The 26,580-nt window shown below is 40.1% G+C and overlaps 1 protein-coding gene across 1 annotated transcript in view; it reads right to left on the minus strand.

Annotated features, from left to right (window-relative positions):
* Positions 1-365: 365 nt before the first annotated feature.
* The window catches only part of niban2b (niban apoptosis regulator 2b), a 53,319-nt gene continuing 27,104 nt past the window's right edge, over positions 366-26,580 (minus strand). The window contains exons 6-14 of the mRNA XM_084729252.1: positions 16,381-16,517; positions 13,113-13,217; positions 12,260-12,422; positions 10,437-10,624; positions 10,135-10,290; positions 4,252-4,365; positions 3,962-4,069; positions 1,468-1,579; positions 366-1,383 (exon numbers count right to left, since the gene is read on the minus strand). Coding sequence (XP_084585378.1) covers positions 494-1,383; positions 1,468-1,579; positions 3,962-4,069; positions 4,252-4,365; positions 10,135-10,290; positions 10,437-10,624; positions 12,260-12,422; positions 13,113-13,217; positions 16,381-16,517 — 1,973 coding nt within the window. The 3' untranslated portion in view covers positions 366-493. The remainder of the gene's footprint in view (positions 1,384-1,467; positions 1,580-3,961; positions 4,070-4,251; positions 4,366-10,134; positions 10,291-10,436; positions 10,625-12,259; positions 12,423-13,112; positions 13,218-16,380; positions 16,518-26,580) is intronic.

Below are 26,580 nucleotides of genomic sequence, written 5' to 3' on the forward strand. Positions count from 1 at the left end.
CTCAGCTGTTATTGGAGCACAGAGCAAACTGGGGCGGGACTTAGGAAGCATCAATTAAGTCGAATGATAACCAGTAAGTGAGTATTGTATTTACACCAACAAATGTCATGAATAAATCAGATTACCGAGAGTCACTGAAGGTCACACAGTAGTTAATTTTAAGAGCTACAATTAATTTACGTGTTTCACCAAAGGCACCTCAACTGGGGTGTTCTCACAACCTCGTCACGTTTATAACACACCATTAGAAACTCCAGGTTGTCCACTGTGCTCACATTTAAACCAGGTGAAGAGAGAAGAATGTGTGGAACTTGTGTGTGTGTGGATCTGTCAGATGGAAAGATGTGAAAATCATACAAAGAAAAAAAAACCAAAAAATTTAAAAATGAGGACAGCACCTGAGCCCTGCTCGGTGAAAATGATCTGAATGAAACTGGAAACCGATGGTTACAACGGCACGAAAACAGGGCAGGATTCAGTTTAGGTCATTTAATCACTGCTCTCTGGTCTCAGAGTCACTGGTTTTGGTGTCAGCTTCTGGTGCTACGGCAGTGCTCTCCTCCTTCACCTCTGGGTGCTCCTCCGCGGGCTGTGGGGCCACCACCTCCTCTTCCTCCTCTGCCTCCGTCCCTTCACTGGTGGGAGACTGGAAGCCGCTGTCGTCGTGTGGAGGTGGGGGGAAGTCGGACGTCTCCTCTGGAGCGCTCTCTGGAGACGTTTCTGTAGCCCCAGATTGGATTTCCTCAGACGGAGGCGGCGGTAGCAACTCCTCCTCCGACGCCTCCTGTTTGGACGGTGGCTGTTCCTCCACCTTCGGCTGGGCATCCTCTTCCTTAACCTTCTCTTCTCCGGCTGGAGCACTTTCTAGAGCAGCTTCCACCGTCAGCGGGACTTTCTCTTCTTCTTCTTCTTCTTCTTTTTTCCCCTGCTCCTCTGGTTTGTCCTCCTCTTTTGGGACAGAACCATTGGACAGGTCTGGAGGGTTCTCCGCAGCTTTGGGACTTTCAGGAGAAGCTTTAGCATCTCCACCCTCCTCCTCTTCCTCCTCCTCTCCATCCTCCTCTGGGATGTCATTGACACCTGGCACCTCGATACATGATTCACTGGGCAGGACCGGAGAGCCCTCCACCTGGATCATGGACACCACCTGCTTCATTCTCCTCCTCTTCTGGGACTCCTCGCCTTCACCCTCAGCATCACCCTCAGCATCACCCTCGGCGTCCTCTCCTGCACCGTCCGCCTCATCCTGCGCTCCCCCGTACTCCCCAGCCCAGTCGATGGAAGGGTTTTCCCCCAGCAGATGCAGACTGGGGTCGCTGTTGCTGAGGACGATGCTGTCCCTGTACAGGTTGTGTCTCCTCTGGACCGCCGCCTCTTTCACAGCTGCAGACACAGAGGACAGGTCGACATGAGTGATAAAAAAAATGCATTGTCTAATGAACTGCTGTAGGACTGCAGAAGACTGACCCATCATGATGTCCTTCATGACAGAGTGCAGCACCACCTCCTCAAAGATGTTCTCCACCAGGATGAAACGGGAGAAGTCCTCAAAGATCAGCTCCTGGAAGCGCGGCAGCTCCTGGTGTTCACAACAGCAACAGTCAAAACTTTTCATCATCTCAACTCAACATATGTTTTCATGAATCATCTCTCTGAACATCCTCATTTCAGGATGTCTCACTCAGGGAGACAGTCATCCTTATATACAACCAGTGGTGGAAAAAGTACTGAAAATCTGTACTCAAGTACAAGTACTGTTGCATTGCTAAAATAATACTCAATTACAAGTAAAAGTACTGGTTTTAGAAAAGTACTGAAGTAAAAGTACAAAGTATTTATTGCAAAAACTAGTACAAAAGAAAAACTACTACTTTTAACCGCTGATGTCACCTCTGTAATAGGGCTGCAAATTTTGTGCGTTTTCCTGAACCAAAATGATTTTCTTACCCATGATTCATCAGTGTTAAAGTATGGGGATAAACAGTCTGGACAAGGCATTGCTGTATGCAGATAATCCTGTATTTTGTGAAACTTTGATTAGAAATTGCAGTATAATTTAGGCATCTGTTGCCCCAGTATTTGAAACTATAAATGACTGGCAAATTATAAAATTAACTCTGATACTTATAATTTCTTTGCAGCCTTTAAAATACATAATTTCTCATCCTTATCATTTTCAAACATATTGGAAAACTCTGTTTGATACTCCTCCTCCCTGGCAAACAGTTTTTAGGTTTATTTACCAATTCATCTGGTTCTATTTATTTATGGATTTTCCAACTAATAATTTTTTTTTACAAGATGTTGCCCACAATAAAAATGCTTAAATTACGGTGAATAACTGATGATGATGTGTGTAGATTTTTTGCTGAGGTGGTGGAGGATACAATGCTTTTATTTTGGTGTTGTCCTGTTGTTTCATGATTCTGGCAGCAGGAGGCAGAGTGGTTGGCTGAACGGGCAATTTTTATATATATATATATATATGTATATATATATATATATATATACACACATACATACATACATACATATATGTATATACATATATATATATATATATATATATATATACATATATATATATATATACATATACATATATATACATATATATATATATATATATATATATATATATATATATATATATATATATATATATATATATATATATATACATATATATATATATTTATATTATACACTCTCAACAGAATTTGGGGTTTTCAGTATGATCAGAATGTATTACATAACACTAATGAGCTGTTTGGCAAAATGTATATACTCAACAATTCAAAAACATTAGTTTTGAATTATTTTGTTACTTTTCTCACACATTATTATTTGAAAGGAAGAGTCAAACATTAGGTCTCCCATTGATTTATATGGGTGGGAGTTCCTGGCAACAACAAAGACATGTGATACTGAGCTGTAATTGTTCTTTGATATCGTGAGTTAATATTTGCAGACTTTTTCCTTTTCTTATGTTTTATTTGCTGCAATAGGTTGAAGTACTCAATCTGAACTTAGGTAGAAATGATTTCTTATATAGTGATTAAGATTTATGAACATCTAAGTATGTATATATGTGTTTAGTAATTTTGTGTTCAATATATGAAATAAAAAAAAATCCATTTGGTACAGTTTGACACTGCATAAGTACACTCACATACATACAGATAAATTGCACATTTTGGATATTTTTCCAATGACTTTCAAAGGATGGAACACATTGATGAATGTTTATATTTCCTTTAGCCCTTTAACAGGAATTTTAACTGCATGGTTTACCTTTTTCACAAGCAAACTGCTGTAATGAAAAGATTACAAAACCCATATTTGGGTGTTAATCATTATTCTCCTGACTGAATAGTGCACCTGATGCCAATTTCACTTTCCTCTGTGATTATTCACCAGTTTCTCCTGATTAAAAATGATCACTTTTTGTTGCTGGCATGATTGTTAGCCATCCACTTTCAGTCCCATGACACCTTTGGTTCAGTCTTGACCAGTCAGAGGCTTTCAGTAAAATCTATACTATTATTTATGGCAGCAAAATAACAAGTAAAACAGGGTAAATGTTATAAAATGTGTAGATTCTCCTTTTAGCATTTGGCTTGTTTTTTATTTCATTTACATTGACTATTTCACTTTTTACAATGATCATAAGAAACTGTTTTTTTTTAAATAAACTGTTGAATATTGTTATCAAATTCTACTCTGTAATGTTTTTACATGAAAAAAACCTTTAACTTTGGTTGCACAAATGAAAAAAAATCTAACACTTGTTAGATCATACCAAGATTAACCCTAAATGGGAAGCCTGAAAAGTTCCAAACTGTGGAGGCAGGAACATGATTTTACACCAAAAAATAACTTTTTGCAAATGTATTTCTTATTGTGTCTGTTAAAGGGTGAATCGAGCAGGTTTCTGGAGTCGGGATGCTCAGAGACTCACCGAGGCGCAGGAGGGGCTGAGCTGCTTCAGCATGTAGGGGATGAAGATCTGCAGGAGAGCCTCGCGGAAGAAACGCTTCCTCACTGTGCTGCTGTCGTAGTCAAATTTCTGAGAAAAAACAACAACAACAAACAACAATTAACAGGTGTAAATAATGAAATAAATGATGGGTGCTTCAGTTTCAGGCTCATGGTATTATGATTTACTGCGACACTTGGACAGAACAGAGCCACTGTTAATATATTCATTAAGACTGGAACTTTCCTACTATGACAAGTCGTGTGTTTTACCTTAATGACTCGGTCCTGGCACCGCTGGATGGTCTTGCACAGGTCCTCTGTACCCTGTGACTCCAAACTCTGGTGAAGGATCTGCTCAAACGTGTACACTGCATCGTCCATTTGCTGTGGACACACACACATACAGAGAGATAAAACAATGTATTACTGTGTTCAAATATATCAGTAAGTTAAGCATATTTTTGCACTGATATAGAGTGACCAGATTCCAACAAATCAAATGTGGGACAAAGAGTATGTTTGTATGGGACAATGTGGGACACATTACCCAGTGTGCAATTTTTTAAAAAAATAAATAAATATATTTTTTTTAAAAAGGCAGGGGGTTAGTTAGTTCCCAACTGCTGTAAAATGAAAAGAACATTCTCCAAAATAAAATTTAGGAAGAGGAAAATCTGAGATTTTTTCTGTGCATTTTCCAGCAGAAAAAAATACTTTCATACTAGTATTGACCTTAATCTAATCTTAATCTCTAGAATTGATGGTTGGGTTAATTTTCTTAGTCTGCAAAGCACTGCTGGAGTTTCACAGGAAAACAGCACAGCAGAATCTCCCCAACAGTTGAAGTGAATGGAAAAAACAACTGGGGAAAAAAAAAATCTAAAATACCTTCATACTGCTCGTCTGGCATAATCCAAGTCTCCTAAACATGCCCCTTGTTGACTGTCACACCACACACCCTCAGTTCAGACAGTGTGCATGTGAAGGTGGCTCAAAACTGGATTTACAGTGAAGATTCAGACTAAAAACATGGTGGAAATGACGTCTTTCAGGTCGACTTGGCATGTCAGGTTAGGAGATACCAGATAAGCAGTATGGAGGCATTTTATGTTTTTATTCTGTTGGGGTTTTTTTACATTTTAAAACTGGTCACCATTCACTTCTATTATTTGGGAGATTCTGCAACACTGTTTTCCTGTGAAACTCCAGCAGTGTTTTGTGGACTAAAAAACTAAACCTGACCTTCAATCAGCATGACGGTGAGGAGATAAGGGCTGAATTTTCATTTTTGGGTGAACTATCCCTTTAATGCTAAGCTAGTTTTTATTGTTTTGTAAGAGTTATGTCACAATGGCAGGGAAATGGATTTATTGGGTTGTTCCAAGTGCGAGGTTCAGTCATCATCGCCACTGTAAGATGAGAGTTTGATCCACTCATGACTGTTGCACTCTGGTTGATTCAGCAGCAACAACAGACAATAGATAAATAGTTTCCCAGTCTTTGTAGCAGCAGCATTTATTTTTCTTTGTTAGTTTCCATCATAGTCCCCTAAATCTGCACACTGTCTGAGACTTTGTGATCACAGTGATTGGACAGAAGCCAGATGTTAGAATTAAGCATCTGTCCAGCAGTGGTTTGACTTCTGAAAACTAGAGCCAATCAAAATGCGGGACATGGTCTCAATATGCTGTGCAGTCCCACATGAAGTGGGACAAATAAATACCAATAAATATGTTTTTTTAAGCATTAAGAGTATGTTCAGCTCAAGCAATATTATAATCTACAGCTCTGACTCTGTAACAGCCATGTCTCTTCTCTGAAATCATGACGGTGTTACTCACAAACCTTATTGTCTAGGAACTGTTTTGTTTCTAATTCTAAGAAAGTAGTTCCAGTAGACTCTACTGCAGAAAGAAAGTAGTTCCTACATGAAATTACTTGATTTGATTTAAAATCAAGGCAATCCAAGGCAAATCAAAGCACTGCCCCTCAATCTTGCTGTTTCTGTCCCATGCTGTGCCTGTGCACAAATATCCCCTGTATAAACTTCCCATTCATTCACCATTCTGAGTCACTGATCCACCATTAGAGGGCGCTCACCTTCCAACAGTTTTACTGTGGTGGCAGCTGAACACCAGCTGAGCTTCATGCAATCCCACCACAAGAGGAAGCCACAGTATAATATGTATACGATCTGTACATGACATCTGACACCGCTATAAATTCTTTTGTCTCAAGTTACATCAGCTTTAAAACTTGCCTGTTTAACAGACAGTCAGTATGATCATGTGTATATTCAGATCAGACGAGCAGCCTGGAAACCAGCTGTTCTTTTCAGTTCACACAAGGACAAGAAATAAATTCTCCACTGAGATTTTGCAGCATCATCAAGTGTTTGATAATAAATGCAACAAACTCAAATATTGACTTCATTATCTGCTGGATTTGCTCCACTCACTGCTCAGACAGTCATCCGCTGCACAAATACACAACATCACATGTATTTTGCAGTCAGGAGTGACAACAGTACTGAAAACTGTTGGCACAAACTGAAAGAGAGCAGTTTGTCAGACTGGCTCTAGCACTGTCATCATAGTAGAAATGTATTCTTAAAAAAAATCTCACTGTACTGACAAGAATTTTGACAGCATTTGAAGGCAGCATCTGTTCAGCACCATTACATGTCACTTAATGTCAGAAAAAAAATGGAGACAGCTGCTGCGCTGACTTTTATGAAGATGTACAAGCTAATTTATTTTACATTATTTTGAGATCCAACGTTCATCTGAATTTTGATGTTGATAATTTTGTTACTTTATGCTCATCTACTACAAAAGATAAAAGTTTTGAAGTTGAGAGTGAAAGTTTATTCTTGACTTTGGAAACTGGACTCTGTTGTTGATGTTGAAGAACAAGGACTTTTAAAGACTTACTAGAGCTCCAACAATCAGCTGACTGAAAGAAAATTAGAGCTGCAACAATTAGTCAAGTAATTGATTATCAAATGATTAACCAAGTACTATGACAATTGATTAATCTGAGTTATTTTTTAAAGAAAAAAAGTCCAAATTCTCTGATTTCAGCTTCTTAAATGTGAATATTTTCTGTTTTTTTCCTCTTCTCTGACAGTAAACTGAATATCTTTGAGTTGTGGACAAAACAAAACATCTGAGGACGTCATCGTAGGCTTTGAGAAACACTGGTCAAGATTGTTCACCATTTTTTCAAGAAAATAATCAACAGATAAATCAATAGTGAGAAATGTTGACATTTTATATATTAATTGATTAGTCCAGTCATTGTGAAAAAAAAATCAACAGATTAGTCAGTAATAAAAAAAAGATCATTAGTTACAGTTCTCTTATCTTCATTGACCACATAATGTATGTGGACCATTTATGAAGTGGATGTACCGTGGAATACATCTTTTTCCTCTTTTCCCTGGCTACACCTGACAACACACGTACTGCATAGGTTTGTGAGTCTCGGGCAAAACTTGTGTCTTCAGTTTTCAGACCCATGGCAGCGCTGTGAAACATCAACTTTTTTCAGACTGCTTGTACCTTAAAAATCAAGGCATTCTAAGAGTTTGAACATTTTACCTGTTTGCTGTTTTAGAGATTTTGAAGGACTTGGATCTTATTTATTATTGTTTTTCACAGTGTAGACGTTGAGTAAAGGCTTCACAGCTTGAGTGTTCGTAGTTTCTAAACAGTACTTAAACTCTGAATGACCTTGAGTTAAAGTGCAGACCCCCCCACTGGCCCCGGGGCCCCATTGAGGAGGTCATGATAAGTGATTTCTCTATGGGGGGGTTTAAATGCCAGAAAGCCTGGATCTCTTCCCTGACACTGAGTTCTTGTGCAAGTCTGGACACATGGCAGATTAATGCAATTATTTCACAGCCCTGGGCTTTAAACAAGAAGAATTATGTTGCTGTGGTTGGATTCACATAAAAACTACATTTCACAGAGCTGCATCTGCTTTTTTTTCTCAGTATTTACATCTTAAAGAAACATGCCAGATGATCATTTAAATTCGTTCCAATCTGGAAAGCATCATGTTTTAACCTGAATGGACATATGTTTTTGATTCTAGTGAACGATGTTATTGTGTGCTGTCTCAACACACAAAGTTTATTTGTATCTACAAGAGCAACAAAATAATATTATGAGCTGTTCTCAGGCCAAGACAGCAAAATAGTTTTAAACTGTTGGTTCTAGAGCTGTGGACTCGAGACAGATGACTTCTGCAGACTCAAGTCACATCTGTCAACAACTTCCGACTAACCGGCAAATGTTAGGACTTACTTAGGACTCAAAACTGAAAGTTTAGGACTTGGGACCTGAGAGCAAAGACTTGAGACTTATTTATAACTTGCAAAACAATGACTTGGTCCCACCTCAGGTCTGACTAAATGACCAAAAAAGGACTTTCTGGTTCTAATGGTGTCTGTTCATGTACACACTTGTGGTTCTGTTTTTCCAGGTTTGTTAAATAAATGTTTGTGAGATTTCTTCATTGACCCCAACACAGCGGTGGTAAATGGAATTGACTTTGTGGTGTCTCAGTATTTAAAAAGCACATTTACAGCACAAATTCGCAACGGCTGCAACCACACATGCGTGTATTAACACAAAAACACTTTTAAGGAAGTATAAAAATGTGATTAAGTCACACCAGAGGAAAAGGGAACTCTCTGTCAAGCCCAGGGATGCCTGCCACAAGGCTCTATGACAAACTGATCATGAGTTATGACAGGGGGGTGGGGCTAAAGTATAGGCTAACCTTCAGCGATGCCTCCTACGTGTCTACAACAAACGGTTCAGGAGTTATGGAAGGACGGACCATATATTATGGACCATAATATTACAAAATAATAATTATTATTATTATATAAATTGTATAGGTCAGATTATATACCACACTATTATACAACTGGAAAATCACACTTTTACTTTATATGTTATGGTGTGATGTAGTAGCTTGGGGGGGGCGGGGTCTAACTTGCAAAATTAAAAATAGGAACTCTGCTGAGACCAGTGATGTCTCCCACAAGGGTCAACAAGATACAGTTCAAGACTTATGAAAGGGGGCGTGACTGAAGTGTAAGGGGAGGAGCATAAGTTGCTAATGATAAATTACACATCCGACAAGAGAGTTCATTACTTTGGCCATGGTACGTGAATCCATTTAGAAGTTATGCACCTTTTTATTACAAGCCACACCCACTACCACGCCCCCTTTTTTGCCAGTTGGTGTGTATGGTAACAGATGTCATTTGGCTCATGACCAAGCTTTCCATTAGAGATTCACCGATTGCAATTTTCTTGGCCAATTCAAATTTTTTTTAAATGGGTCTGACCCGCCAACTCCAATTTTCAGTCTAAGAACTATAATTGACAGAAAATACGACCATGTAATTTTTTTTTTGTAATCGGTACAGAATCGATATGTGATGTCAGGGCCAGTCACACTGATAACCAGCCATTTCTTGTGCGTGTATCTGAAACCATTTACAAGTTATGTGTTTTTTTGTTACAGACCAGCTCCCATTGCCACACCCCCTTTTAGTCAATTGCCACAACACAAACACACATTTGAAATCCATGCCAGATTTCAGCCTACTGGGGTGAAAACTGTGGCTGTCAAAGCGTGGGAACCTGGAAAAAAATTCAACACTTTCCAGAGTCCGTGTTTTTCTGGATAATCCACTTCAGGTTTTTTTTAAGGGACCATTTCTTTGAAAGAAAATAGTTCCACTGAAATCTAAAAAGTGACAAACTTGTCTAAACAAGAGAGGAAAGGTTCTATGAATAGACATGTTTGTCAGTGAATAATGACGCTGACTGTACTACTACAAATCAGCAAGTGTTTACACTTCCAGCCACATCAGACAAGAATGCTCTTATTGTGAAGGACTGCAGTCAAAACAGTGGAGACACACAGTCCCGCACTGGCCTGAGGACAGCTTCTGAAATCTGTTCATGCTTTTATTTTCAGAGTGTTGCAAAATCTAACTCACAGTCAGACAGGTGGCTTCAGAGCAGTTCACCAAATGTCTTGCTCAAAGACAAAAAGTATTTTAAAACTTTTAAAACTAGACTGAACCCAGTAGTAAAAGCGAAATGATGTAAGTAGTGGCAGTATTACCTCTCTCATGAGGATCTGGGCCCTCTGGACAAACACTGACGGACTGGAGACGTCAAACCTCTGCTGCAGACCCTCCAGACTCAGCTGCTCCACCTTCTCATAGCAGCTCTGCATCTTCACAGGGTGGAAGGCCAGCATGGAGATCTTCTCCATGTGCTGAGGAGGAGGAGGAGAAGGAGGAGGAGGAGGAGATGTTATTTGCACAAAAAATATTTTAGACTCCAAATCACTGCACAGTTGGTGGTTCATGCACGTAACGTCTTGGCTCTTGAAAGGTCTGATCCTAACCTGAACCCCCTCACCTGTGCCACCGTCTCCTTGGTGCCCTCGTTGAGGGTGTTCTTGCTCATGTCCACCAGCTCTCGGAAGAAGACGTCGCGCACCTCAGCGAAGCCTCGGCTGGTCGGCTCCATCAGGGCGTCCAGGATGGAGCTGATGTAGGGCTGGATGCTCACCTTCAGCAGCTTCTCTGCTTTGTGGAGGACCACCGCTGTGAGGGAACGAGGAACACAGAGGTAAACATGGAGGGTCAATGTTTCAGACAAACCTCTTCCTCTTTGTTGTTGAATCACTTTGAAAAGGCTGGTAATTAAATCAAAACTGTTACTTTTGAAGGAGTAGCTCACACAGTAATTTACAAATGAAAAGTTGAATTTATGATCAATAAAATGCTATAGGTGAAAAAAAAACACTCTGCCTTGTTTGTATTACTTTAAACCAATCACAAGTGTCTTGGGCGGAGCTAAGGCCAGGATGCAGTGACGGTGCTGCTGCAAAAAACTGTTGAGGGGGAATTTGTGGTGGAACATCTGCATGCTGGGAGGTGAACTCTGGCATTAAAATGACCACATCACTGCAAAAGAAAAGCTTGTTTCCATTCGTACATTAGCATCCCAGGTATTGTTGCAGCCCTACTGACAAGCCTTTTTTATTTATTTGACAGGACTGTTTACTCGTCTTTCTCTGGGACTCTTTCCATACTGTCACTGCAGCACAGCAGCAGCAGAATTCTGTCATCAGACATAAACATTGTGAGGAATGCTGCAGGTCTGCCTGCTGTGTGACAACGATGGGAAGCTGTCAGACTGATAGTAAACACTTGTACAAACGCACAATGGAGGTTAAATCCAGTGTTATGTGTCGGTGGCTCACAGGCAGATGTTAGATAACTTTGTGTGGAAATCCTCTGCAGTACAGACGTGATCATCATTGGCCAGAATTTGCAGTGGTACCTCAGTTCCTGTTTTCACAGCAGCTTTTCTGAAAAATTGCGACGCATGTTGCAATGTTTTTAGGCATTTTTTGCAATTAAATTGTGAGACCAAGTGAAAATGGCAAAAAAAAAAACAGTTGCAATTTTTTTTTGTTCCAGGGAGAACAAAATGACTTGACTGTTCTAAGTAACCTTACTAAAAAGGCTCAGGATTACAAACTAAAAAACAAAAACGGCACAAAATTATAAAATATAAAAGTGTGCAGAGCATTTTCAAATGCTAACAACACTGACAGATGTTGTGCTCTTTTCAGTAAATGTGATAAAATAAAAGATATGTAAAAATGTGAAAATGACTGTGAATAATTAAACGAAACACTGAGTCAGTTCAAAAATTTGTACATGCATGATGTTTGCATTGTTGGGAGACTGCTATGATTGGTAGAACTCGCAGGGAGCAACAATGATTGGTCAAATTTGCGGAAAAGTTTGGACAAAATTGTCAGATCGTGCAGATTTCACAGGGGTTGGCTCAATTTGCAGGAACTGTTGCGATGGCAACATTTCAACTTCCTGGAGGGACTGAGTAACTAGAAATAATTATATGTACATGCAAGTCATTTCTATGGAGTCTGAAGTGATGTGCCACTGGAATCTTTTTGTTTTGTTGTGTTCTTAAATTGTAATTTATAATAAAATGACAGATTTAAACTAAATTAATTAGCCAATGAATTACATGTCCTCATTGACTAGTGATCTGAAGTATGTAATCAGTCTTCACTTCATTTAGCTGTGAAGAATAATCAACAGAGAAGTTAGAAACAATCAGAAAAGTAGGGACTGAAGGAAAAAAGGTGTGTTAATGTGTCCCACAGTGTGTCAGCAGGTGATCATGGCCGCTCGGTCTCTAACCTCTGATCTTGTTGGTGACGTGCTCCTTGGAGGTGATGATCTGGTCCATGTCTGTCCGGATGGAGGCCTCCAGGGAGGAGCGGGCCGCCTCGCACTTCTGCACCACCGCCTCGTACTGGGCCTGACACTGCCCCTGCACCAGGCTGTACACCGCGTCACTGATCTATACATATATAAGAAACACACAATTAAAAAAGGTACAACCTCCCACAACCTCCTCCACACTTTTCATTTTGAGGTGGACAGACTGGTCTCATCATCCTGGTCGTCTCTGCAGGGAGCAAACTTTGAAACAGTGACAAGGGATTGATATCAAGTTGGAGAACAGATCTGTATAAGAGCATAAAAATAAATGTGGAAATACAAAGAGAATAAAAAAATAATGACTAAGTAAATAAAAATGTGGAAACATCAAAATAAATAAATAAATGAGGAAATATAAAGAAAAATAAAATATAAGCTAATAATATATGCATTTTCATCTATTTCCACATTTATTTGTTCGTTTATTTCTTATATGCTTATTTTTTTAATCATACTTTTTGTTTTTGCATGTAAATATAATATATATATATATATATAAACATTATTATTTGATTTATCCAGGTGATTGGCAGCTTGGCCCTTGAGGAAATGACAAAACAAATTTTGATAAGACTCCACACAAATATGTATGGGTGTGTTTGTTTAAATTATTACTAGTATTATCTTTTTTTCCTGTGACCTAAATGCCGTTTCTTCCATGAAAACCACAAGTCTCCAGAAAAATGTCAGATTTTAGGAATTAATGTGATAAACATATCTGGAATATGAATCATCAGCTGCTGAGTGTTGGTGTGCAGTAGTTTCTCACCAGCATCCAGTTCCTCTGCCTCTCATGCAGTTTGCCTTTGAGGCGGGGGGAGATGAGCTCCCTCAGCTCAGGGAGGAGGCCCTCCATCACCAGATTAGACAGGATCTACAAGGAGAAGACACAACAAACGCAATCAGCTCCTTCTGGACACACAAGCAGCCTTATACAAGATTTTTTTTTTTTACATAATCAACACTTGTGATGAGATGTGTAAAACTGACATAACCCCTTCAAGTTTTGTGCAGACAGTGATGTGTAAATGACTGAGCTATATGACAGCCTAAAGGTAAAACTCTGAAATATTTTGTTGAAAAAGAAAAAGGACTCCCGCACATCGTTTCGATGCTAGACCTTCAATTTGTGTCAGTGAAAAGCCACCTTAAATAGGGAGCGGCTGTTAATCTGCAACCAATCACACTTGTCATTAATAAAACAAAGCCATATCACTTGAAGACAACACCTCTTGTTCCCCGAGACTCATGCAAAACATTGACTTCCACTCATTGAGTGGACTCCAAGGGAACCAATAGATCTCAATTTGTATCAGAAAGTCCAAAAGAGACGTCTTGGAAAAAGCAACACGACTCCTTTACGTAAAAAGTGTGGGATCCCTCATAAGAGATGAAATATTCCTTTATTAGTCCCACAGCAGGGAAATGTTCAGTGTCACAGCAGCAAAGCAGATGGCAAAAATATAAAGAAGCATCAATAAAAATATAAAATTAAAAATATAGCAAAATATGAATTTAAGCAGAGGAAATAAAAAAAATAGGAACAGTATATACAGTATAAGCAGACTCAGAAGTTGAATGAAAAGAAAAGATGACATTTGAAATATATTTAAACATACACTACTCACAAAAAGTTAGGAATATTCAACTTTTGGGTGAAATTTATGGAAAATGCAAAAAGTTTATGCTACAGTGATATTTTATCATGAAAGTAGGGCATTTAAGTAGAAGCATGCAAAGGTGATTTCTTCATCTCAAACAATTTATTGAAACAACACAACAAAAAATGTCAGTGTCTCAATAACTTGTCATATGTCCTTGAGCATCAATTACAGCTTGACAACGATGTCTCATGCTGTTCACAAGTCGACTTATTGTCTGCTGAGGCGTGACATTCCACTCTTCTTGAAGGGCTGCCCTCAGGTCATTGAGGTTCTGGCGTGCAGGGTTACGACCCTCAACACGATGACTCAGCTGATCCCATAGGTTTTCTATGGGATTCAGGTCTGGTGAAAGTGCAAGCTACTCCACTTGAGGTACCCCAGCCTCCAGCAGCCATGCCCTGATGATGCGACCTTGATGAGTTGAGTCCATGAAGATGAAATCAGGCCTGTGTTGCTCATGCAGAGGCACAATGACTGGATTAATGGTGTTATTCAAGTAGTATTGGCTTGTCATGGTACCATTCAAAAGATGTAGGGCAGTTCTATATTGACTAGACACACCTGCCCAGACTGTAACACCACCATCTCCAAAGACTCGTCTGATGACAACAGTGGCTGATTCACAGTGTTCTCCTTGATGCTATCATGTCTGCTCAATGTGAATGGACTTTCATCAGAGAACAGCACTGAGGCCCACTGGTTCCTCGTCCAGTGCAAATGCTCCCTGGCCCATGCAAGACGATGATGCCTGTGTCTGGTGGTGTGGTACCCTCGCAGGTCGTCTAGCACGCAGAACATGCTGATGTAAATGGTTTTGAATGTGCCCCTCACCTTCCTTAAACGTGCCTGGAGTTGAGTGGCATTCATCATCGGTTCCACAGGGCAGTGTTCACAATGAAGCGGTCATCAGCATGGGATGTGGTCAAAGGACGTCCACTTCTATGCCTTTCTGTGACTCTACCAGTCTCTCTGTGTCTCTGTTGCATCCTGCTGATGACGCTCAGTGACAGCTTCCCTCTGAGAACATCCCGTTTGAAGCCATGCAATGGCCAGGTACTCTTGATTGATTGTTAGGTGTCATCTTGGTCTCATGATGTCAAAATGTGAACAGAATGATGAAGAGGACTGTTTAAATACAAACTGTCATTAAACCAGAACATTTAATGGTCGACTGATGGATCAGACACACTCACCTTGTTAGAGAACAGCATGTTATGCAATAAGCACTGAAACACTGAATAGTTGGACACGTGCATTCAAACGTTTAGAGAAGGTCAAATTAAGTTCACCTGTAAAGGTTTTAGTGCATTTTAGGTGCTTTCTGAAATTTCATCCGAAAGCCGAATATCTCTAACTTTTTGTTGTTCAACTTCAAGAGGGAAAATCACAGAATACTTCTCCTCTCCTCAGTACATGTCTAATGTTAATAAATATATTCCCCTGTGACTTACAGGTACGTACCTTAGTGTTATCCATCACATCATGTCAGCCTGATTTTCAGGCAGCAGAAAAATTGAATTCAGGCTGATAGTTGAATAAACCTTTAAGATATCATCGTATCAATTTATTGCTTTACTATTGTATGAATACAAACTTGTGCAATTGATGAAATATTGATTATGTGCTCATAAAAACACTAGTCTTTGTCCATCAACTGCAGGATCAAACTTTACAGCACAGCTGAGATGGTGTAAAGGCTTCAGTCCATCACATGCCGGTTCAAAGAGAAGCTTGTTTTTTACCACAGTGAATGAACAGACAACAGAACACAGGTTCTGTTCAAAAGAAAAGTCACTTAACTGACCACAGGAGAGAAAATCTAGGGTGGGAAATTCACACCACTTAGATGTTACAGATTGCCATGTTAATTCTTAAGGCAGACCTGCACCCAAAACAATTCTTTTAGGGGGGGTTATAAAATATAAAGAGTTATAAAATCTCTCACGTCTATAAATCATGTTAATGATGGGATGACTGTGGGTTTGCAGCATCCAGATAAACCTGTTCAGTGCCAGAGGTATAGAAACCTGGTCCAGACCACGCCTGTGAGACGGGACGCACAGTCTTTTAATCACGCTTCAGGGCACACAAAGCACAAACAGGTCTGAAGTGGAAACACTTAGCAGACAGTAAACAGTCTCACTATGTTTAGATGCATACAAGAAATCAGGTTAAAGCAGGAATTTGGAGAATGTGTTTACAAGTGCTGATTTAACCTGATTTATGTTTGCACGAAGCGTGTCGGGAGTCAGATTTCTGCTTTATCCGCTACAGCCTGGAAACAAGAGATTTTATCAGAATGATGTCATTCTGTCTCGAAAAGAAAAGGCAGAGCCCAGAGGACAGGATAGATGTCACTGCTCTCATGCTTACCTGTGATGGAACGCCACACATCATCTCCCAGGTGCCGTAGCTCCCTTTAGACTGGCGGTAGAGTCGGACTGCATCAGTAAACGCTGGTGTTTGGACTTTATTCTCCTCTGACAGTCCTGCGGTGGAAAGATTAGAAGCTGTTAGCGTTTAACCACATCATTGATTTGGCAGTTTAGAAGAAACTTCCTCACTAAAATAGAAAAAAAAGACACACACCCACTTCATTAGGTACACCTGTTCAACTGCTTGTTAACGCAATTATCTAATCAGCCAATCACATGGCAGCATCTCAATACATTAAGTCATGTAGACATGGTCAAGACAACCTGCTGAAGTTCAAACCGAGCGTCAGAATGGGGAAGAAAGGTGATTTAAGTGACTTTGAACGTGGCATGGTTGCTGGTGTCAGACGGGCTGGTCTGAGTATTTCAGAAACTGCTGATCTACTGGGATTTTCACACACAACCATCTCTGGGGTTTACAGAGAATGTTCTGAAAAAGAGAAACTATCCAGTGAGCAGCAGTTCTCTGGGAGAAAATGCCTTGTTGATGACAGAGGTCAGAGGAGAACAGCCAGACTGGTTCAAGACAACAGAAAGGAAACAGTAACTAAAATAACCATTAGTTACAACCAAGGTGTGCAGAAGACCATCTCTGAACACACAACACGTTGAACCTTGAAGCAGATTGGCTACAGCAGCAGAAGACCACACCGGGTGTCACTCCTGTCAGCTAAGAACAGGAAACTGAGGCCACAATTCACACACACTCACCTAAAACTGGACAATAGAAGATTGGAAAAACGTTGCCTGATCTGATGAGTCTTGATTTCAGCTGTGACATTCAGATGGTCGGGTCAGAATTTGGTGTAAACAACATGAAAGCATGGATCCATCCTGCCTTGTATCAACGGTTCAGGATGCTGCTGGTGGTGTGATGGTGTGGGGGAGACTGGAAACTGGTTTCCTGAACTTGACAGTGAGTTCACTGTACTCCAGTGGCCTCCACATTCACCAGATCTCAGTCCACTATAACACCTTTGGCAGTGATTCAAATGATCAGGTTGTTGTCAGGCTTCTGCAGAGGCTTGATGATGAGCTGATCATTTGAATCAGGTGTGTTGGAGCAGGGAAACATATAAAATATGCAGGACAGTGGTCCCTGAGGACCAGGGTTGGGCACCACTGACCTTTGGGATGTGGTGGAACAGGAGATCCACATCATGGATGTGCAGTCGACAAATCTGCAGCAACTGTGTGATGCTGTCATGTCAATATGGTCCAATATCTCTGAGGAATGTTGCTGAATCTATGCCAGGAAGAATTATGGCAGTTCTGAAGCCAAAAGGGGGTCCAACCCAGTACGAGCAACATGTATCTTCAACTAAAAATCATGATTTTATTATTTAATCAGGCATAAAAAGGGTGAGCTATGCCCTAAGGACCCCTATCTCACTTCCTGGTTCAAAAAGGTCAGAATAAGGAGGACAAAGTCATTAAATAATATTGCTATCAGATGTGTCTCAACAAACTCCAACAAAAATAATGAATACTATTACATGTGTGTATGGACAGGAGGGTGTTTTATGGGTTTGTGCTCAGAACCCATGTTCATGATAATCAGTTCATTAGTGCAGCTGGACTACATTCTCTCACATGGCAGTGATCATATTGGCTACATCACGTCTAACGTCTCACCTTTCACACAAATGTTTCACTGTCAGATTTCAACATAACTCGATGAGTAACTGTGTTGCATTAGTCTCATGTATACTGTTCTTTGTTTTCCTAGTGTCTGTTACCATAGTGACATGTTAACAACTAAGCAGATTATGACAATTTCATTTATGGTTCAAGAACGGCTAATCACAGCCTGAAAACATGTGGCACATTCATCTTTACCTGAATGAAGCAAAGTGTGTGTGCATGTGCTGTTTAAAGAGATAGTTCACCCAAAACTGAAAATTCATTCACTATTTACTCACTTTCCTATTTTCAATAGGAGTGAGGGTGAGTAGATAATGATTGAATTTTCATTTTTGGGTGAGCTATCCCTTTAAGCTTAACTGGCAGAAGTCAACACCGGAGTCAAATGGTGCGTGAGAAAGACGGGGGCCTCTAAAAAAAAAAGTGGAACTTTTCTACATTCCTCAGGTTGTCTGACATCCAAAGAAAATAAAAATCTGCTCAGAGCCAGAAAAACACATTAACACAGAGCCCTGCTGTGATTAAAGAAACTCCGACAGGCTCTTCAGTCTAATTGGACAGTGGGAGAACTCCCAGCTATGACAATGCATGTTAGGGGGGAGGGGGTTCCCTGTAGTAGCAGGGACAGGAAGTGCCAGACCCTCTCAGAGAGGAGGGGGTTATTATTTTGACTGAGCCTCTGGTACATGAGGGGATTTCAAACAAACCAAAAATCAGGATTTCAGTCTCTTCTTCCATCTGAACAAGCCACAAAACTGTTTCTGCCTATATATACCACAAGACATCAGTCACACCTTCCACATTTAGCCTCTTCTTTCAACAGTGACTCAGACTGACGTTAAACTATTATTCAGTGCAGCTCAGACCAAATGACTGCTCTTAAGGAAATCCTGCTGATATTTTTGGCGTGTACAGTGAGAGATGGAGAAAAAAGAGAGACTCTCAGCATCTACTTAGTTCCACCTTTCTTAAAAAAGGTTAAAATATTCAGTGGATTCCCCTCTTTTTATGTGCATTTTCATTTTGCTCTAAGAACAGAAAGCTAAGGGAAAAGATGTCAAAACGTTCCTGGGGTGAGGTAGAAAAGTTGGCATGTTGAAAAGAAACAATAATGGTACTGTCGCCGGACTGCTGCGGCTCTTTCTGCTGAAAGTTCAACCTTTCTACAGAGAATATGCAGAAGAGTTTAAAAGAGAAAGAGAAAATAGCTGTTTTCTGAACGCAATCAGTGATTTCCCCCTCATTTAGACTGGGAGGGAGGGATGACACTGAGCGCCTGACACTGTGTGAGTCATGTTACTCAAGCTGGCTGTGCGGTTGCTCTAACTGGTTGATATGGGTGAGGATATGAAAACCAGCAGGTAAGACCACACACACACACGCACTGCTCAAATGTGTAGTGTGAACAACCCCTAAAAATTATTATTATAACATGTCAGAAAACGGGGAAAAATGTTAATCAAAGTCCAAGATAACATCCTCAAATATTTTGTCCACAACTCAAACATATTCAGTTTACTGTCAGAGGAGTGAAGAAACGCAAAAATATTCATATTTGAGAGGCTGAAATCAGAGATAGTGGACTTTTTTCTTTAAGAATTACTCAAACTGATTAATCAAGCATTAAAATAGTTAGAGATTAATTTAATAATTAATAAATAATCGATAATTCAGTTATTTTTGCAGCTCTTCAAGATTTAAAGGGATTTATTGGCAGAATATGGCAGAAATATAATATAATATGTTTTACCGTATAACCTGATCCTAAAATAAGAACTTTTTTTCTCTGACAAAATTCACTTAAAACTTGCACTTTTAAAGATTCACTAATCTACATTTTTATATTAAAAAGAGCAACTTTAAGCCATTGTGTGTGCAAAAATGAGAACAGCATCCAAACTGCAAGTTGGAGCCGCAGACTGTAGAATAAATGGGTTCAGATCCTCTTTAATACACATTCTATGGAGTCGTTTCCCCGTCCCCTACTCCTCAGACCTGAGGAAATCTCTGCAGGCTGCAGGAACACTGCAGGAATGCAGGATGATTAATGATTAACGAGGATGATTAATCCATTATCATAATAGTGAGTTTACCAGACCCAGGTGAGCGGGCAATCCTCATTGTTAAGGCCTAAATAACTGCAAACTGTGTGTCTGGGAGTCCAAAACCCCAAAGATATTTGAAAAAGAGAAATGAAGCAAAGCTTCACTTTTGATTAGATGGAGGCTGTGAATGATTAAAATTGTAGCTTCATGAATGACCTAAATGTTGAACAGATTATCAAATTTTATGTTAATTAAATTCTATTATCAACTCTCAGATTCAGAGCTACATATATTACTGGATACATTTGGGCTAAATTTGTTTAATTGAAGAAGGGATGATGGGGCAGGACTCATGAGGGGCAAACAGCTCATTTTTACTCCACATTCCAGCACTACACTGTGACAGGAACCTCTGTATGGACAAGAATGACTTGTTGACCCGGGGTGAGGCCGGTGCAGCCACACCTTGACTTTTTAACAGCTCTGTTAAAAAGTCGGCGCGGGTCTCTGAAGAGCTGCTCTGTGTGGCACAGAGAACATATGGAGTCATTCAGCCACTCATACGTCATGCAGCTGGCCTGTGTCACGGCTCAGGCATGTTAACTATTGGTGCCGTTTCCTCTTTCAGGTTCCTCACAGCTCACACAGGTTTTCAATCCACCATCTGTACTGCAGCAAATAGAAATTTGCTTCTTACTGTGTTTTTTTTTTTTTTTTAACCGCACATATTTATGTTTTCCTGCTTTTCATATTCAAGTTCAATGACTGAAATTACATCAAACAAAAGATCAGAATGATTATGATGTTTAAGAGACATGAAGAGAAATGCTGTGAAATAAACAGAAGGAGAAACAGTCAGAGGTAGAAAGGCTGAAGGGATTTAAAGAAATGAAATAGTGATAGAGAGCAGACTTGGACACAGTGCAGTCTAAACAATGTGCTGTTGTTAACCCTCCCTGTAAAAACCACCCACTGCCTCTGGCACTGCCATCAGATTTCTCAGTGACCGAGGAAGCTGTCCACGTCACCGTGAAGCCAGATGAAACGCCGCTCTGACTGTAGCTGTATTACACTCCGTGTAAACTGCTCGCTGATTCATGACATGAAAATGACAAGCTGTCAAAGCACTACACTGGTTTAAAGAGCGACTGTGATGGCGCTCAGGTCCAGTGGATCAGTTTCAGTCAGCTGGAGGAAAACCAAGCAGAGGTCTGAAGCTGAAGAAAACTCAGTGGTTTGGATACACCTTAGCGCTGGGCGATTGGATGAATATCTTGTCCATCGATGATGGGCTGAATCCATTGCCGGTTGGTTTTTTAGGCCGATTTTTGGGGCGATATTTGTGCGCTGAGCTGGGTGAGGAGTGAGAGGAAAACAACCTGCAGAGTCAGAGTCTTTGCACTCTTCACACCGTAAATTAAGGATTTAATTCGACTAAACCAGAGTTGGTGAAGTGTACGTGGAGTTAACAAGCCAATTAAGCTCATCTTGGTTCGGTAAAAGAGAGAAACTTGAATTCAGAAGGTGTAAGGTTGTATTTCTCTAACTCAAAAGGAAAACAGGTATGAGAACATGCAATTTCATGGCACTTTGTGAGTTTCAGTTCGTTTACTGGGCATAGTGAATGTATGTAACGTCCGTAACATAGCGAATTCACAGCTTGTGCACATCTCCCAGCTGAGACTCGAGCGGACGGGAGGTGGGAGGAGGGACGAAGATATTTGCCATCGCTGATAGATGGGCTGACGATAGTTGTCCAGAAAAATTTAACATATCACCCAACCCTAGCACACCTACTGCCATTTAATGAGCAATTCCCTTAACCATGCTGAACCATATTCTATGTTATGTTTTATTCTTAAACAAAGAAGCATTAACAATAAATGCTGTTGTATTAACAACTTACAAATGTTCTAGATGTTTACCCTAAACAGTATAGGGGTGGGGGTTGGGGGGTTCAACCTTTGTTGGTCACTCCCATTTTTCACGAGTTGAAGTAAATTGATCTTAAACTTATTCTGAGCACACAAAAGTTCACGTCTCTCAAATTTTGTTCTCAAACTTCTCCTTTGCAAAGATAATCTATCCACCTGACAGGTGTAGCACAGACATGCTGATTAATCAGTTTACATGTGTGTCTTGGACTGGTCACAGTAAAAGTACACTTGAAAATGTTTAGTTTGATCTTTTAAAAAAAAGGCATTTACTGGGCACTGAACTATGGCTATTTCACATTATAGATACCAATGTCACCCCTGTTTGTCAAAGTCATGACCCACCCTACTAAGGCCCTGATTGGCTAGTGCCCACTGACTTCATTGGCTGGGTTGATTAGGTTTAGGCATGAGGAGTGATTGGTTCAGGTTAGGGTAAGAATACCAGAATCAGCCAGTCAGAAGCAGAGTAGGGCGGGTCATGACTTTGTCCTCTTGGAAAAAAAATCATATCTGTTGCATTTATATTTTTGTTGAGTGTCTATTGTGTACATTGTTTTTCTTTGTTGGTGTCACATGACTCTAAATATAGTGATAACTTTGTCACTAAGGCATGGCAGCATATGTTTAAACTGGATCTCACGGTTTACATCCAATGCCAACATCCAGGCCTGTATTTGGTGCTGGCCTTTATTTGTTCATGGCAACCATGTTGCTGACTATTATTTGAAACCCAGCTTTTATTTGACTAGAAAATAATCATTTGTATGTCAAAATTTCATGACTGTGACAGCCTCTGGCCAGAGGAGAGTGCATATATAAATGAGATAACTCTTTTAATTAGTAGTAAAACTTCCAGTCACCAGTGGCAGCACGCCAGTTTGTGAGTGTTGAAGAAATCCTGTGAAATCTGTGATTACATGGTTTGTTTTGACTTTAATAGAAGAAGTCTGAAGCAGTCTCTGTCAGAATGAGGATTTTTTTCAGTTTTTGTTGCTTTAAACCCATCTTACATCCTTGAGTCGGTAAGAAGACTGCCTGTCATCTGGTCATATTTTCAACCCTGTTAGCTGTGACAAAAAATATGAAAACCTGAATGGCTTTAATGTCCAGGTTCTGGCTCTTCAGGACTGTGATCTGTAGTGTGACGGTCCTTGGATGTGTAGCTTCCTGTGTAATGTCAGGAAACAGAGCAGAATGCCACTCATGCAGTTCCACTGGCTTTGTCTGTGTGTAGCTCACATAAAAACACTGTTTGTACTGCTGCAGAGCTGTACCTGGTGATCTACACTGATTTATTAACACACACACATACGCACACACGCACACACACTACACTCAGTCCCAAACACCTATTTGTGTGTTTGTGTTTCCACCCTACAATAACTACAAACTGTGTGTCTGAGAATGTAAGTGCAGGTCTGCTGTATAAACTGCAGCACCTGTCAGTTAATAAAGCCTCTGCTAAAGTAAACAGCAGAGGTGAAGTTAGAACAAAGCTGCTGTTATACGTGACAGGTTCTTCCTGGGTCCTGCTTCTTGCACTATGTTAATCTGAGCTGAGCACCATGGTAACCAGGTAAATATGTCATGGCATGACGCCATGAAGTATTTACCTGGTATTAGTCAATTTCACATTTGCCTCTGACTGTGGCAGCTACACAGTCAGAGGCTAGATAAAGTACACCAAAACCAGGTCTGGAATTTTCTTTTATCTTTACTCCTTAACAGTAAGGTCACTGAGGGACTAAACTATTATGTCAGAGATTACATCAAGAATCAATTTTATTTTTTAGACTTTTACATGGCAGCCTGCTGCAGACATACAGCACCTTAGTGGACAGCAAACCACAGTGGAGCAGGCCAAATGAGAGTCATAAAGAGACACTGGTTGTTGTCCCCACCAGGTGTAAGCTGGGAGGGGACCATGCGATCACTTGCATTCGTGAGTGTGCGGGTGATCAACAGACCTACCGCTTGTCCACAGCTAAACTCACATGCCACTGAAACGATCAGCCTAATTTTTTTTGTGCACATTCATGGCTGTATGCTGAAGGACCTCTATTATCCAGAATTTTTTGAAAAACCTTGAAAACCTTATTTTTATTGCCACACAGGTGATAGCTGTGAACACAGGTTTTATGTTTGTTTTATCCCATTCTTGTGAACCTGGTATCTCAAGAACACCAGAGGGAATTTCTTCAAACTTGGCACTACTTAAACTTCTTCGACACAAGGATGAACTAATTTTGGTGGACCTTACTTAACACATTTTTAGCCATAACTCAAGAATTAATATGCTAATTATGACAAGATTACACACAAATATCTAACAGGATAAAATGATGAGGTGATGACATTTTATGTCCAAAAGGTCAAAGGTTAGCTTCACTGTGACATCATAATGTTCAGCTCTCTATCCTCCTCTGTAAGTGAAGACAGCATGTTTCTCAATGGAAATTATTCACTAGAATCACATGTATAGTGAGATCTTCAAATTTTCCAAAAAAATGCACTTAATAAAGTTTTTATTTAATTTCTCCAAAGTTATAGGTGAATATAGTGGTAAGTTCCATATTAAATTCCTTCACAGTCCAGTGTTTCCTCTAGGATTTTTTTCAGCAGCGGGGGCAGGCGTTCCGTTTCTCTTCTTAGAGAAATATTTCAATAAACTCATCTGAAAAATGCAGTCAGTTGTTACATAATGGTGTGTAGATATTAACATTAGCCTAATACTATCAATTAGTTTACTCACGTTAGCGACACTGAGTTGGCACCAGGCCAAATTAACTTAAACTACCGATAAGTTACGTAACGTTAGCTGGTCATCAACATATTGTGAACGTCTGTTTAACTTGTAAAATCTATGTTGAGTTATCTCAAGCTAATAACTTACGTCTACCTCTTCTCCGGCCGGTAATTCGCTGCTTTATTGTTTATTTGAAATTCGGGAATTCGCTGCTCTGACTCTGCCCTGTCGCCTAGGTGCTTGACGTGCTTGACGACCATGACGATCATGCAAATGAGCACGCGCAAGTATATTTCCATACTGAGCAAGATAGTTATCTGCAGTTTACCTTAGTGCTCGCAAGTACCCGACAGGACTCTGTTTTGAAGGTGGAGAGATGCGGCGGTGGTGTATTTGCATCAACAATAAAAAAAAAAAAAAAAAAAAAGAAACGAAATTTGAAGGAGTGGCGGCTAGGATTTAGGAGTGGCGGGTCGTCACTCCTAAATGAATGTAGCGGAAACACTGCAGTCTTCACTACATACATTATATGAGTGTGGACGGACATGGAACTAAACTGTAACTTGACTGGTTGGTGGAGACAAATAACTGTGAGGCAGTAATTCAGTTTTTCAACTGCTCTGTTTCATATTGTTGAACATTGACAGCTGGCTTCTCGCTCGTCTTTACCTGACCGCTAGGGGCTGCAAGTGATCAACAACTGCTTCAGTTTCAAATCTTGTTTCACCTCAGGACAGCGTATGTGGAGGTCATGTTAATGTTGTAGTGGCATTGCAGTAAGTGCTTCACTATCTGTTGCCTGGCAGGGGGTCTGCACTCTACTGAGTGACTTCCTCTAGTTTTCCTCTCTGTTCACTTTGTTGTTGAGCTCTGTGTTTACACCAGGGCTGTACTGAACTGAATGTCAGGGCACTGGGGAGCGCTGGGATGAAGTGCTTGTTAGTGAGAGGAAAAAAAAAAAAACTGCGCATGACAATAAGATCTTGACAATTTCTAATGCTTCACTCTTAGCAAAAAGACCTCCAGAAAAAGCAGGTGGAATCTCTTTTTTCCTTTCCCTCTGCCTCTGTCATGCTGTCTACTGTGTGTGTAGGAACTGCTTAGGAACTTCATTGCAACATATGCTCCAACAGTATGTACGATGCATGGAGTAGTCATCAAGTACACGTGAATGCATGGTTTTATAGAAAGCATATCAGCATATCTGGCAAACAGCTCTGACCTCTGATGGAGCAGATTGTATATGTTCAACAGGCTCCCACTCAGTAGGAGGATATCTGCAGTGTGGGTTCTTGCTTTCTAACCATGTTTGGTAAACACACTCAACTCATCAGTTCTGATGCAAGACAGAAAAGTGCATCCAAAATATCACTTTAGGAATGTTTCCCAAAACACATGGCTTCATGTTGCAGACATAGAGTGCTTGGACTGAGTCTCTCCACAATTCAGAGAAAAAAAGCAAACAAAACATGAAGAAATGATGCACTGAATAAAAGTGAATCCATGCTGGGTCAGAACTTGTATGACAAGATGAGACATGCTAATTCAAGGGGATGGTTGCATCATCAGGTATTATTTTGGAAACTGAGACAAACTTGTTGAAAGGTGACAATTTGATTTCCATGAACCGCAAATCGACTGCTTTTGAAGGAACCAATTCAGGATGAGAGCATTCTTGCTATAACTGCCATCTCCATTTTTCCAAAAAATGTCTCTGCATCAAATAAGGCAAGTAAACAGAGAGCAAATTGCCCAATATGTTAAAG

This window comes from Lutjanus erythropterus, chromosome 10, assembly GCF_056507025.1.
Source record: "Lutjanus erythropterus isolate fLutEry1 chromosome 10, fLutEry1.hap2, whole genome shotgun sequence".
NCBI classification, from domain to species: Eukaryota; Metazoa; Chordata; class Actinopteri; order Lutjaniformes; family Lutjanidae; genus Lutjanus; species Lutjanus erythropterus.